Source organism: Panthera tigris, chromosome A2 (assembly GCF_018350195.1).
Source record: "Panthera tigris isolate Pti1 chromosome A2, P.tigris_Pti1_mat1.1, whole genome shotgun sequence".
In the NCBI taxonomy this organism is placed as follows: Eukaryota; Metazoa; Chordata; class Mammalia; order Carnivora; family Felidae; genus Panthera; species Panthera tigris.
Genome location: NC_056661.1, coordinates 63140000 through 63154154, shown reverse-complemented (window position 1 = coordinate 63154154; position 14155 = coordinate 63140000). Strand labels below are relative to the sequence as shown.

The 14155-nt window shown below is 52.6% G+C and overlaps 1 protein-coding gene across 1 annotated transcript in view; it reads right to left on the bottom strand.

Annotated features, from left to right (window-relative positions):
- Nucleotides 1–14155, bottom strand: part of ABCA13 (ATP binding cassette subfamily A member 13) — a 366745-nt gene that overhangs the window by 95351 nt on the left and 257239 nt on the right. Inside the window, exons 48-51 of the mRNA XM_042977198.1 lie at nucleotides 12516–12570; nucleotides 10810–10987; nucleotides 9028–9143; nucleotides 3515–3671 (exon numbers count right to left, since the gene is read on the bottom strand). Of these exons, the coding sequence (XP_042833132.1) occupies nucleotides 3515–3671; nucleotides 9028–9143; nucleotides 10810–10987; nucleotides 12516–12570 (506 nt within the window). The remainder of the gene's footprint in view (nucleotides 1–3514; nucleotides 3672–9027; nucleotides 9144–10809; nucleotides 10988–12515; nucleotides 12571–14155) is intronic.

Here is a 14155-nt window from a genome sequence, read left to right as displayed (position 1 = left end):
AGCAGGGGGCATACCGTATCACCATTAAAGTTTACAAAATCATCAATTGTCTATTTCATGCTGGACAATGTCCAGTTTTCCCTTATAATGAAAACTGACAGCCGGACTTGTATAAATGTAGTCTTAAATAATGTGATTTGGTGGGGGGCCTGAGTGGCTCAGTCGGTTGATTATCTGACTTCGGCTCTGGTCATGATCTCGCGGTTCGTGAGTTCGAGCCCTGCGTCGGGCTCTGTGCTGACAGCTCGGAGCCTGGAGCCTCTTCGGATCCTGTGTCTCCCTCTCTCTGCCCCTCCCCTACTCATGCTCCGTCTCTATCTGTCAAAAAATTAATAAAGATTAAAAAAATATTTTTTAAATTACGTCATTTGGGAGCAACAGAAAATTCAAGAAAGGGGCATGAATTGTTTCATTAGGGCTTATTGTCTTTTGCATACAGACATGGGAAAGTCATGAAAGCTTCATCTACTTGTCCCTTAGCTCTTGTCTTGACTTCCTACCACTCCTTATAGATTTCAACCAGTCCTACTGGGACTTTTTAATCCCAGTTTTCATAAAACTGTGTCCCTGAATCAAACAATGTACCACATGAAAGGATTTTCTCTCACTGGTTAAAATGTAGAAACAGTAGAATACTACAGTTTCTGACTCAGGAACTGGTAACTAAGGAAGCCTCATATTTAAAAAAAAAAAAGTTTATTTATTTATTTTGAGAGAGAGACAGAGGGACAGGGAGAGAGGGAGAGAAAGAGAGTCACTGCATTGTCAGCACAGAGCCTGACATGGGACTCGAACTCACCAACCGTAAGATCATGACCTGAGTCGAAGTCGGACGCTCAACCTGCTGAGCCCCCCAGGAGCCCCAGGGAAGCCACACATTAACGATGAGGACTTCACATCTGCCTTAAGGAATTCACAGTTGTGCCAACAAGAACAAAGCTGTTGGTGGTGCACAGACACTGAACTGAACTGACAGATAAGCCACATATACGACGAGAGACAGCTGCCCAAATTCAGGGAATAACAATCCATACGTGTCTTATTTAAAGTAACTGCAAACTGATGGAGTGTGCAAAGAAATAAGTTACTGAAACTCTTGAGTTTTTCCTCCGCTGACCTCCCTCCCCTGAAACACAGAGATTCTCCCCAGCGGGAAAGGAAGCTGTTTGAGATCGTGAGTTAGACTCAAAAGGCATTTTCTATAGAGGTCAGCTCGGGGCACCTGGGGGGCTCGGTCAGTTAAGGGTCCGACTTCGGCTCAGGTCATGATCTCACAGTTGGTGAGTTTGAGCCCCGTGTTGGTCTCTGTGCTGACAGCTCGGAGCCTGGAGCCTGCTTCGGATTCTGTGTTTCCCTGTCTCTCTGTCCCTCCTTCACTCTCTCCCTCTCTCTCTCAAAACTGAAAACCCATTTAAAATTTAAAAAAAAAATCAGCTTAAAAACTGTGATTTGGTAAAAATTACAACACCCCGATTAACATCACAGTTTAGAGGCACGATGGTTAATACAACCTGGTTCACTGCCTCGTAAGGACGATCTGAGAACCCAGTGAGCTCTGATTGATTCTATAAGAACATATGTATTGCTCTGACGCTTACAAGTGAGTATTTGAAATCACCCCTTTATGATGTTGGTTTTCTTAAGTAAATAATATCCAAATAGAGCACAAAGGGAACGAACGACCTTGGCAACACAATAAGATCTCTCTTACTATTTGTTAACGATCGAGCGTGGCCCACTGTCCTGCAAACAACCTGTTGTGCACTGATCTCTCTCCAGATCAGCGATGCTGTTTGTAACCGGAGCTGACCTCTGTGCTGGAAGGTCACGGACACAAAGGCTCCCGACTCGTTTCCTCTCTGGGTCCAGATGATCTCGCCTCCTCCCCTTTCTTCCTGTGATCCTGTCCCCTAGGGTTCACCCTTCCCATCAGCAGGAGTGTCTCCCGAGTCCACTTTCTTTCCCACCTGACAGCTCCCGAGGACCCCTGCGAGGCCCGGGTCCTGGAAGACAGCTGGTGGGCTGGGAGGGAAGGTGTGTACTATTTCCTCTACCTTCAGTGTCTTCCTCTAGCTAAAGCCCGATCGTTGTATTAGGGTTTTGTACACAAAGGCTACACATTAGTACAGATCAGCATCAACACCTGATCTGCAAAACTGCCCCAAACAGATCGTTTCCTCCATCGAATGCATAGCGACTGTTTCCGTACTTGGTGCTTCCACGCCAACGTGGGGCAGAACACCAGGAGACAGTGTTAGCCACCCCTGGAACATCGAGGGTCTCCACAAGCCCAGGCCCGAGGACGTGAGCCTGCCCCGATGAGGCAGGCATCCGTCCCCGACTCGCTTGAGACAGGCCAGCAGCACTGGAGGGTGAGCCCTTTCTGGACCAACTTCTCAGCCCACCGGTCAATCACACACCCGGACGCCTAAGGAATCTGAGTCCAGGCAGACAGCAGGGAGTCGGAAGGGACGGTGGAGGATGCTGGGAGCGGAAAGCAGGGAAGAAAACGACACAACTAAGTGCCAACTGACATCGGTCCCCAGGGGAAGTGCAGGGGAGACCGAGGCGGGGTAAAGCAGACAAGACCCAGGCCGGCTCAGGGGGAGGAGACGGGCTGCAGGTGCATGACCGGGACACCACCAGATCCAGCTTGACGGATGGATGGGACCCAAAAAGTGACTCACTAATGTGAGCGCCTGGGGGAGAGAGGCTTCGAGACACATCCTCTCACTGTCACACAGGGGGAAATGGAGGCCCTTCTCAGGGCACACTCGGAAAGTGACCAAACCAGGGATGTTCCGGGGCTCACAGGGAAGGGGGCAGATCCACACCCTGGTCCAGCCCTCCTGCGGTCGCAGAGCATGGTGAGTCACGGCAGTGTTCCCAACCCATAGCAAGCATGTGACCGCCCAGAGAGGAGCGCCTGACCCCTATTCCTGACACACTTGGATGGGACACGTTTCATGCATAGCAAGCATGTGACCGCCCAGAGAGGAGCGCCTGACCCCTATTCCTGACACACTTGGATGGGACACGTTTCATGCATAGCAAGCATGTGACCGCCCAGAGAGGAGCGCCTGACCCCTATTCCTGACACACTTGGATGGGACACGTTTCATGCATAGCAAGCATGTGACCGCCCAGAGAGGAGCACCTGACCCCTATTCCTGACACTTTTGGACAGGACACGTTTCATGCCTTCATTCGCCCTTGCAAGCGCCTATCAATAATTCATCAACAAACAGAGACATGGCGGTGAACATGGGCCTGCCCTCGCTAACGCAGCAGCAGAAACTGTGTGTTTTGGGTCAGTTCTTGCCAGGCCTGAGCATGGGTCTCCTAATGGCGCACGGGTTTGGGTTAATCAGGGTCGGTCTCTCTTCCCGGTGGTTAAAGACAGTGCACACTGGCACGTCGTCCTTTCCTTCCAGCTGGAAAACCAACGGCAGGGGCAGGAGCCAACACGCGTGTCCTCGGGGTGCCCCGGGCGGTGAAGCTGGCGCCCACTGACCTGAGCTTTGGAGATGATGGCCAGCAGCCTGGGCATGATGGTCATCAGCAAGGTGCAGAGCCCAAAGATGAAGTTCAGGGACACGTAGGAGATGAACGCCACGTCCGAGCTGGAGAAGATTCTGGACATCAGATACATCCATGGGAGAGTCGCATATCTAAGGAATAAAGGGAAAAATCATGTGTGTTTTCCCGTGACAAGACGGAAGCATAGACTTTGGTTGGCCTGGTGGCTTCTCACTCAGTGAACAGAGACACATTACGGTTTTGACAACAAATCCCCCTGAACACACAGCTCACTTGCGAGGCTCCAGGGAGCACTGGGTATAACGGCAGCAACACTGGGTAGGGTCAACCCCTGGGCCGCACGTGCACCTGCACCTAGGACTCCCCGACCTGGAGGAAGTCTGCGGACGTCCCCACGCCCCTCCCTCAAAGGGGCGAGCCTGGGTCTTGCTTCTTTGCTCCGATCCTCACCAGTAAAGCACAAATGGTTCCTGTTTAGGGGCGCCTGGGTGGCTCAGTCGGTTGGGCGTCTGACTTCGACTCAGGTCATGATCCCATGGTTCGTGAGTTCGAGCCCCACGTCAGGCTCTGTGCTGACAGCTCAGAGCCTGGAGCCTGCTTTGGATTCTGTGTCTCCCTCTCTCTCTGCCCCTCCCCTGCTCGCGCTCTCTCTCTCTCTCTCTCTCTCTCAAAAATAAATAAATATTAGAAAAAAATAATTTAAAAAATAATGATAAAATAAACCCAACCTTTCTCCCACGTCCCCACGTGCTCTTTACACGCTTGAGGCAAATGTGTCACCATTTCCTTAGCGTGATTTAGGGACTTCGCCTGAAATACTCAAGTGCCTTCTGAATGCCCGGGGTTTCCTTAATCTGTTAAGTAGCTCTGGAGAGTCTAAGACCCCCAAATGGTGAGAGCCAGGCCCCACCCACCGAGGGGGCTATTAATTCCTTTTCCATAGGAATCCGTGGCATCAGAATGAGCCCTTGGGTCAAAGGACCCATCCTCATATCCCAGAAACTATAATAAATATAATAGCATACATAAAGTCATACACAGTTCCAGCAGCTTCTCACCATGAAAATCTGCCTCAGAATTTGGGCAACGATGGAAATTATTCCAGAATGTGCAAAGTGCAAGTGAACGCTTTTAAGCAAGTGTTCTTAAACAGCTGCCGTGCCAAGGAATCAAATTATGAGTAAATAATTAAATTAAATTAGCTACCCAAGAGGTAGGTCAGGACCCCTTGGTGCTTTGAACTGTCAACACCTACCTACGAAGTAAAGCAGCAGAGACAGAAATCAAACAGCCCGTTCCCACGACACCACAACACCCTGACCGTCCCTTCTGGGTGCATAGCTCAAGTGCTGTGCTCCCTCAGGCACCTGCCTTGACAAGCACATGAAACAATAGTATCCAATGTGGGGTTTTTTTTCTTTTTTTAATTTTTTTTAGAGAGAAAGAGAGCGTGGGTGGGGGAGGGACAGAGGGAGAGGGGAGAGAGAGAGAGAGAGAGAGAGAGAGAGAGAGAGAGAGAGAGAGAGAATCCCAAGCAGGCTCCACACTGTCAGCGCACAGCCTGACGTGGGGCTCAATCCCACGACTGTGAGATCATGACCTGACCTGAAATCAAGAGTTAGATGCTTAACTGACTGAGCCACCCAGGCGCCCCGGTCAAGCTTTCTCTTGACAATATTTTTTTTAATTTTTAATTTTTTTTTAACGTTTATTTATTTTTGAGACAGAGGGAGACAGAGCATGAACAGGGGAGGGGCAGAGAGACAGGGAGACACAGAATCTGAAACAGGTTCCAGGCTCTGAATGGTCAGCACAGAGCCTAACGCAGGGCTCGAACTCACGGACCGTGAGATCATGACCTGAGCTAAAGTCGGACACTTAACCTACCGACCCACCCAGGCGCCCCCCTCTTGACAATATTTTTGATGATGTGAGGTTTCAGAGGACTGTGGTTTTTAGAAGTTTGGTGTTTTCTCATTTTATTTTATTTAAAAAAAATTTTTTAAGTTTATTTTTGAGAGAGAGCAAGCGAGTGCGGGGCAGCAGCAGACAGAGAGGAAGACACAGAATCTGAAGTAGGCTCTGTGCTCAGCGTATAAGCCCCAACACGGGGCTCGATCTCACAACCCAAGGACCATGACCTGAGCCGAAATCAAGAGTCGGTTACTCAACCAACTGAGCCACCCGGGCGCCCCCAAAATGATTTTTATAATGGAAATGTAAGTGTTATTAACAATCTGTGAGTGAAATCTCGGGGCAGCTGTAAATAACTGCTATAAAATTCCCTCTTATGAGTGAACCGAAAATCTCTTTAAATAAACTCCTGATCCAAAGGCCAGATTCTGCAACTGTGACAAGTCACGTTCCTTTTCCACAGGACAGCTCTCTAAGCAGCTGAAGGTGAACACGTCGGTCCTCTCACGCCTCTGCAACAAAAGGCCAGGCCCTTCTTGCTCCTCATAGGACACGGCATCCAGCCAAGTCTCTCTGTCAAATGTGCGACTGGGGTTTGGGGGCGTTGGGGTAGCAACACCTCATGGGGCATCTGACGGGACGCGGCCGGCACAAGGTGCAGCAGGATTATGTATATCGCACTCGGCCAATGTGTCATCCTCAGGAGCACAATCCAGGAACATGGCTGCCTCGAGATCCCACCGGGAAGCCCAGAGCCCCCATCAGAACGTGAGGGACCAGGCGCCAGGGTGGCTCAGTCGGTTAAGTGTCTGACTTCAGCTCAGGTCATGATCTCACTGTCTATGGGTTCGAGCCCCATGTTGGATTCTGTGCTGACAGCTCAGAGCCTGGAGCCTGCTTCGGATTCTGTGTTTCCCTCTCTCGCTGCCCCTCCCTGACTCACACTCTGTCTCTCTCTTTCTCAAAAATAAATCAACATTAAAAAAAATTTTTTAGAAGTTAAATAGGCTTCTAGAGCCTAATTTATCTTTTGGTGAAATCTACAGAGGCTTGTGCCAATCTCTACTCTTTTATTAAATACAATATTATATCATTTTAATGGCTTTAGCATTTGCTGGGCAGGGGTCTGCTGCTCACGCTTACTGTGGAATTTATGGGGTTTTCCTCCCTGGGAAAGCCAGCCTCTCGTCCACACCACGTGAATTTTCCAAGACGTGGAACAGGCCCCCGTGGCCTGTCTTCATAATCCATTAGCGCGGAACATGCACCAAATATGTTCTTACAGTTTCCACTGTTCACAGATACTAGATTCCCTTTCTGGCATTCCTTGCCTCGTTTTGCTGCTAATTCTCACCCTCCAGCTTAAATACCACGTTTTCCTGGCTAGACAGAGCCGGAAGGAAGAAAACAAGACAATTGTCACTGGGTATTTTCTTCTGTGTCTCTTTGAGACTCTGTGTACATACCTGACCCCTAATTTCTTCAGATTCCAAACCCCACGTAATTCCAAGCCCCTTTTAACACCTGCCACGTCCTCAGGCCGCAGGGCACTCTGGGGCCCAGCCTTCCCGACTCCCAGCTCGAGCTTTCCACACCTCCCTCCCTGGACAGGGGTGAGCGGACACCCCTGCCCAACCTGGGTCCTGGCAAAGAAAGAACCCCGTGTAAATGACAAGGAAACCTGCGGCCCCGGGGATGTTGCCTCAAGATCCCAGCCAGCCTCCCCGGAGTCCTTCTCCCCCGGGGTCCCCTGGCCTCCGACCCCGCCTGCTACCTTTACAGAGTAAAGGTCCTGTCCGAGTCCTGGATCCTTCACCCGAGTGGCAGCACCCCGGCTGGCCCGGGATGTGTGGCAAGGACCTGGGAGCGTCCCCCAGTTCCCAGGAAAATGCTGTGGCCGCACATGCGGTGACTGGTCAGGGCTCCTCCCAGGCTGGCAAAGGCACTCACGAGAGAAACAAGCTCCGCGACCACTCCTCCACGTTTCTCAGGAATTTCTAACCGTTTGATCTTGTCTGTTACCTTAAACCCCACGAGCTCCGCCTTCCTGAAGCTCGAAAGTAAGGTACAGCGAGGTCTGTTTAACCACACCGTCAGGACCCACGACGACACCACCCGCTCAACAGGATCGCTGCACTGAAATCAGACCATCCCCAGAGAAGCGGGAATCCCCGTACTAAGCTTTTATATCCAGGAACCCGAATTTCCCACGGACTACAGCAAACAGGAGGTTCCGTCAGCACTTTTACCCCTGACAACGAAACTGCCTCCCAATACTAGCACGGTTCTCGCTGGGACAATGGGCCCAAAATTCATTAACTGGGGCCTCTTGCCACCCACTGTGAGCTTTCTATCAACTGTCTACTCTTCCCGGCACAGAATTGAAGCTCTACACTGAAGAAGACAAGGTGTAGAGGGAGTGATTAATTACTCCTCCCAAGGCCACAGAGTTAGTGGCCATATCAATCTTCCCAGAAAGGTCTGTCTGTCTGTCCTGTCTGTCTCTCTCTCTCTCTCTCCCAGCCAGCTATCCATCCATCCTAGTCAGCTAACAATGACATATCCTTGTTGACGATGAACTCCGTCCCCAAATAAATGCTTTGGGCCCGACTGTGATGTGTGTAAACTCATTTTACTTGTCATCTTAGGCGGAAATAAAGCAGAATGCGTTGTCTTCACAAATCATTAGGCTCGAATTATAATGAATTAGCGTGTTCATCACTTTCCCTGCTCTCAGCAAGGATCTCTCACATGCTCAGCCCGGATCTAGACACATGCCCAACGTGTAAGAAGAGACATAATTAGATATTCTTGATACTAGGCGGGTATAATTTGGGGAGCCCTAGCAAAGATCCTGGATAAAGATAAAAAGGAACGCTCCGGGGGCGCCTGGGTGGCTCAGTCGGTTAAGCGTCCGGCTCGCAGTTTCGGCTCAGGTCGTGGTCTCACGGCTCATGGGATCGAGGCCCGCGTGGGGCTCTGTGTTGACAGCACAGAGCCTGCTTGGGGTTCTCTCTCTCTTCCTCTCTCTCTGCCCCTCCCCCTGCACATGCTCTCTCTCTCTCAAAATGAATAAAGTTTAAAAAGAAAATAAGAAATCTGTCAAGTGACTTTTCCGCTTTTGCTGCTTTTCCTCTGAGAAAAGTAATATAGGTAGACAGCACATTTCCAGACCGCTAACGTCGCGGGAGAGGGAAAAACGTGCCAGACGGGAGGCTTCGTGGGAGACGCTCCTGTGAAAGGCAATTTTGGAGCTAAGTGGATTCTGTGTCTGAGCTCCAGATGAATGTCAGAACGAGAGTAACCGAGAATCCACTTCCAACCGCCCGAGCGTGGCCGACGGCTGGGGGGCCGTGCGGCGACAGCCCACGCCACCCCCGTCCCAGCCGGGCCGTCCACGGGGTGCTCCTCCCCCTGCTCCAGTCCCTCTGCCGTGCGTCCCCACCAGAAGCACCGTAATTGCTTGAAAAGAGAGAAAATCATGAAGCCGACAGCGGGTTGCAAGCCATCCCAGGGGGCTTTCTCTTCCAGAAAACAAACCGTAATTCTGCAGCCGCGTCTCTCGTCACATACCCGAAAAGCCCCAGCAGGAGGGCCGTGGCTGCCAAGTTCTTGCGGAACGTGAACGCCGTCAGCCGGAAGGCGACAATGACGGTGACGCACAGGCCCACGGAAACCAGGTAAAAGATCTGGGGAAACAAGAAAAAGGGGGTGGCGTCTCGACCGGTCTGTAAAGTGGGGTTCGCCCCCAGGAGTCACAGTCCTGGCAGGACTGTGTCCCCACCCCCCACACATATGCTGAAGCCCTGGGACCTCCGGAAGGGACTGTATCCAAAGACGTGCCTCGAAAGGGGCAATGAAGGTACAGGAGGTCCCTGCAGACACCCTGATCCGACATGACTGGTGTCCTTATAAGAACAGGACACATGGAGGGATGACCACGTAGGACACGGGGAGGGAGCACCACCCACGCGCCCGGGACAGACGCCTTGGGAGGAGCTGGCCCGACCACGCCTGGACCTCAGACTTCAGGCTCCAGCACCTGGACAGACAGACCGCCCGTCGGGGGTCTGCTGGAAACTACTGCAGCCACTGCCCTCTGCCCCCCTCGGGACGGGTCCGGGAACCCAGACACCTTCCAGGACACGTGGTTTCTTCCCACACCTGGACTCGAGGACAGTAAGGCAGAGGCCACCTTACAGACCCCTCCCGGGGGCCCCCACACTGATCAGAGTGGCCCAGGAAGGGCCACACGCCTGCTGCTCTCCTCCTGGAGCCCCTCCCAGAGCCTTTTCTCACACCATCCACCGGGCTGCCTCCTCCCTCTGAGCTCAGCTCCCACGCTGTCCCCCCGAAGAGTCCTTTCCCAGCCTCCTGATCTAAGTCACCCTCTCAATAACTCTAGTCCCAAGCCACCCGGATCTTGTGTGTCGGTCTGTTTGTTTCCTGCTTCCCCTGGTGAGAATACAGTCTCCAGGGGGGCGGAGAACTTCTCTGCCTTGGTCACGGCTTTATCCCCAGCACCAGGGACACTCCCTGCCCCGGTGAGGACCCCTAACTACCCACTAAATGAGCGATTTAATCCATGTAACAGGCAGGAAACAATCGGAAGAAGATGGGGCACAGTCACCCAGGAAGAAAGCCCTCCTCCCTGCCCTTGAGCCCCAAGGCAGGCATCGCAGGGCAGAAACACACTGAGCGGCAGGGACAAGGAGATAATCAGGTAAGGGCTGCAGAAAGGGGGAGAAGGACTGCTGGGGTCCGGGAGACACCCGCCCCCACCTCGCACGCTCTTCTCTCCCGGGACGCCTACTCCTCCTCCCCCGGGAAAGCTGCGGTCACGAGGACAAGCTATTGCTTTCCTACGAGGAGGACCTTGAATCCAGATAAATGCCTGCAGGCCTGGGGGACAAAGGGCACCAGTGCTGTCCTCCGGACGGAAGACAGTGACCTGGAGGGCGGAACACCTGGAGAACACATCAGGCTGTGGTCGGGGTGGGGGGTGGGGGTCACGTGCATGTGGACGGTGGGTCAGTTCTAATGCTTTTTATCACCTCCCCTTCCAGCCCCTTGAAAAGAGCACATCACAGAGGATTATGATCTCATCTTCCGGGTAGGAGACTCTGCATTCGAGGGCAGGTCCGTGAGTTCCCAGAGCTCCCGTGTGCGGCTGGTTGGTCCTCTTTCTCAGGAAGCCATCCGCCCCGGATGACAGACGGACACTGGACCTGAACCGTTCTTACCAACGCAATGACCCGTTCTTCTGTGGACAGTCTGCAGCGGGGGTCTCCTAACACACGCACACGCACACAGCCCTGGCATACAGGCACGCAGCACGCCGTTCCCAGTTCCTACCATGTCATACAGGAAGTTAGCGAGCCAGTACGTCCTGTAGCCGAGGCCACTTATGTGCTGCAGCCTCTTGGCTCCGGTCACCCTGTCCCTCACCACGGAGCTACCGATGGACGCCGACAGGATGGAGAAGCCCAGCACGACGCAGAGGGCGACGCCACACTGACGGATGCTCTCCATGCTGCGGGCACAACACAACAGCTCGTCAGGGTCACAGGAAGGGCACGCGTCTTCTTTCCCTTGGTGACAACCAGTGATGAGGGGGAGAGCACTGAAAACCACTAATCAGGAAGTTAAGGGGCATAGGGCACGCTGGCTAAGCGCGAGAACTCTGCCCCTGAGTCCCCTCAACGGCCCTTTGAGGAGGTGTGGGCGATGCTCCCAGCTTCTAGAAGGCACAACTGAAGGGTGCAAAGTGAGGGGACATTTCAGAGTCTGCCCATCTTGGAGTTCACTCTAGACTAAAATGATAAACTTCCGCAGCGTGGCGTCCACAGGGAGCCGTGGCCTCCGGCCACGCCAGAACCACATGCATCTGTATGCTGGGACACCTGCAGGGGCGGGGAGGGGGCATTAGCTGTGGATCCACAGGTGGCTGGCCCATCTCTGAATTTTGTCTCTCAAAATATCAAAACAATTTTGTAACAGAGAGAGGTGTAGTAATAATTGTGATAACACACACAGTGTACTTTCTTGGTCATTTTTTAACTGGACTGACCCCTCCCTAGCCACAATCAGCACACGCAGGTGGTCGACGGAAAGACACGGCTCATTGCAAAGTGTCCACTGTGTGGCATCTTCTCTCACCCAACGAGCCCACAGCTACACTTGTGGCCGGTGTCAGCTGCACCACAGGGACGGGAGAGAGGAAAGGAGAAGACAGGAAGAAGCTTCCCAGCTTCTAGGAGGGAACGGGAACTAACACTTCGCTCTGAACGGGGAGATGAGCGGCTTTATCACCGCCCGTGACTCCATGTGTCTGTGAGCAAAGTCTGGCATGGGGAACTCTCCAAAAGGCCTCACTATGCTCACTACACGAACACCGTGTTTAAGACTTACCCCAAGTGGGGCGCCTGGGTGTTTCAATGGCTGAACATCCGACTTCAGCTCAGGTCATGATCTCGAGGTTTGTGAGTTCGAGCCCCGCGTCGGGCTCTGTGCTGACAGCTCAGAGCCTGGAGCCTACTTAGGATTCTGTGTCTCCCTCTCTGCCCCTTCCCCACTCATATTCTCTCTCTCTCTCTCTCTCTCTCTCTCTGTCTCTCTCAAAAATAAATAAACTCTAAAAACATTTTTTAAAAAAAGACTGTACCCCAAGTGCTTGGCTGGCTCAGTCAGTGGAGCGTGTGAGCCTTGATCACGGGGTTGTGAATTCAAGCCCCACATTGTGGGTAGAAAGGACTTAAAAAAACAAAATCTTTTTTTAAAAAAAAAGCCATTCTACCCCAAAAAAGTGTCTGGAAGATGTGGGGCCCCTGAACTTCAGGAAGTTCACTCCCTTAGACAATTTTGACTTAGAAACACTGGGGTGTAGGATAAGCTCATGTTTTAAACTCGGTCAGTGCACATTCCCTTCTTAACACTCATTTCCTTTACACTTTGCAAAGAAGCGCCCAGGCCAGCACCACTCCGCACAAATGCAGCAGGCCAGCACCCTGGAGCCACCCCAAGACTCTGTTCTGCCCTCACCCAGTGGTCCCAAGACTCACATCTTGTCCTCGTTCATCAAGGCCCCTCCGTACGGGTGGCTGTACAGAGTCACTCCTGTGAAGGAAAAATGGAGAGGTGAGCCCTCTGCCCGCATGGTGAGCAGACCCCATGCCCAGGAGGCGCCTCCTGTCCGCTCGGTCCAGGCGTGACCCACGGGGGCCCAGAAGGGCAAATGCACTGTGCATCCTGGCCAGGGCGGGGACCCTGAAGTCCTGTTGTCAGAAACAACCAGCACGTTCAGGACGTGCCTCGCACGGCAGGCGCGGGGCTGACATTTTATGGCCCAATCCTTATAAGCATCCCTGTGGCGGAAATGATACATTAGCCACATTTTGTGGGGGTGGAGGAACAGATTCAGAAAGACTAAATTACAACAGGCAAGGGGATTATCCGATGGAACCAGGGCAATAATCAAAACTTCCCCTCTCGACCAAGCCACGTCTAGACAGAGCGAAAACCGAACCGTCTCAATGGACCAGCTGCGTGCGTGGAACCCCTTCTTCGGTTTTTCATCGTTCGACTTCCGGGGGCTTGTGCGTTAGTGTAGACAACAGCCAACATGGAGAAATCGCCACCAACTTCTCAGTTTTAAGGATCTTACCATAAAGGCTGCTCGTGTCGTCACACGGCCTTCCCTACCCCAGCCGATGGCAGCCCGTTGGGTACCCAGGACTCCGGAACTTGAGGCAAAGGACTTGTGTTTCACCTTATTGTCCAACGTGAGCCAGTCGGTTTCCCTCCTCTGATTGGCTGTTTCAAATGCCCGCAGCTACATGTGTGGGGGCCACCTCCACGGGCACAGTTCCTGGGCAGCCTGTGTTCCTCTTCCCTTTGGGCTCCCTTAATGAAGCCCATTATCGTGTTTTGCATTCTCTTACGGCAGCATATTAAATCCTTCCAGAAACACCGCAGGGGTAGGAGTAAACATAAATAAATTAAAAGGTACAGAACTGAAAATCGCTACAGTTCTCCAAACACCCCACGGCTTTGCCACCAAAGAGTCCTGACTTCCATTCACGGGCCACCTGCTCCCCCCTCCGGTGATGCCAGCTTTTCCCCATCCGTCGTGGACTCAGCCACAGGCCGAAGCAACTTCTTTCACAGCAGAAAGAATGGTGGAGCCTCCTGGTTCAGCAAGCCCACTGTGCAGTGTTCCAGAATGATTTCTTTGACTTTAAATTACTATCTTCCAGATGTTCTGCTGGGGGCTCCCACTGTGTGTGCCGAATGCCGGCCGTGCGGTTTCCTAGATCGCATCATGCACTGGATTTATTTACACGTGTGTCCTGAACAGAGTTGTGTGGTCTTGGCTCCCTGCCTGTCTGGACCCGTAACACCTGTTTTCCTCCCATCTGTCTCTTTCCCTGAGCTTAGCGTCACCCCTCCTCACAGTACGTGCCAGCCCCCACACCCTCTAGCTTGCGGGCGGCCCTGCTCACGCTGTGCAGGGACAGACACCGTCAGCAGGCTGTGCAGAGGCTTACAAAACTGTGGGGCCCTCCCAGATGAGGCAAGTGTCCCGCTGGGTGCTGGGAGTGGGAGGCGTGTGTATTCAGTGCTTCGTGTGGCTCCTGGCTGCGCACAGGAATGAGAGCTTTCTAGATCAGACAGCATGCAGAGAAACGCGGTTAGCTGACGA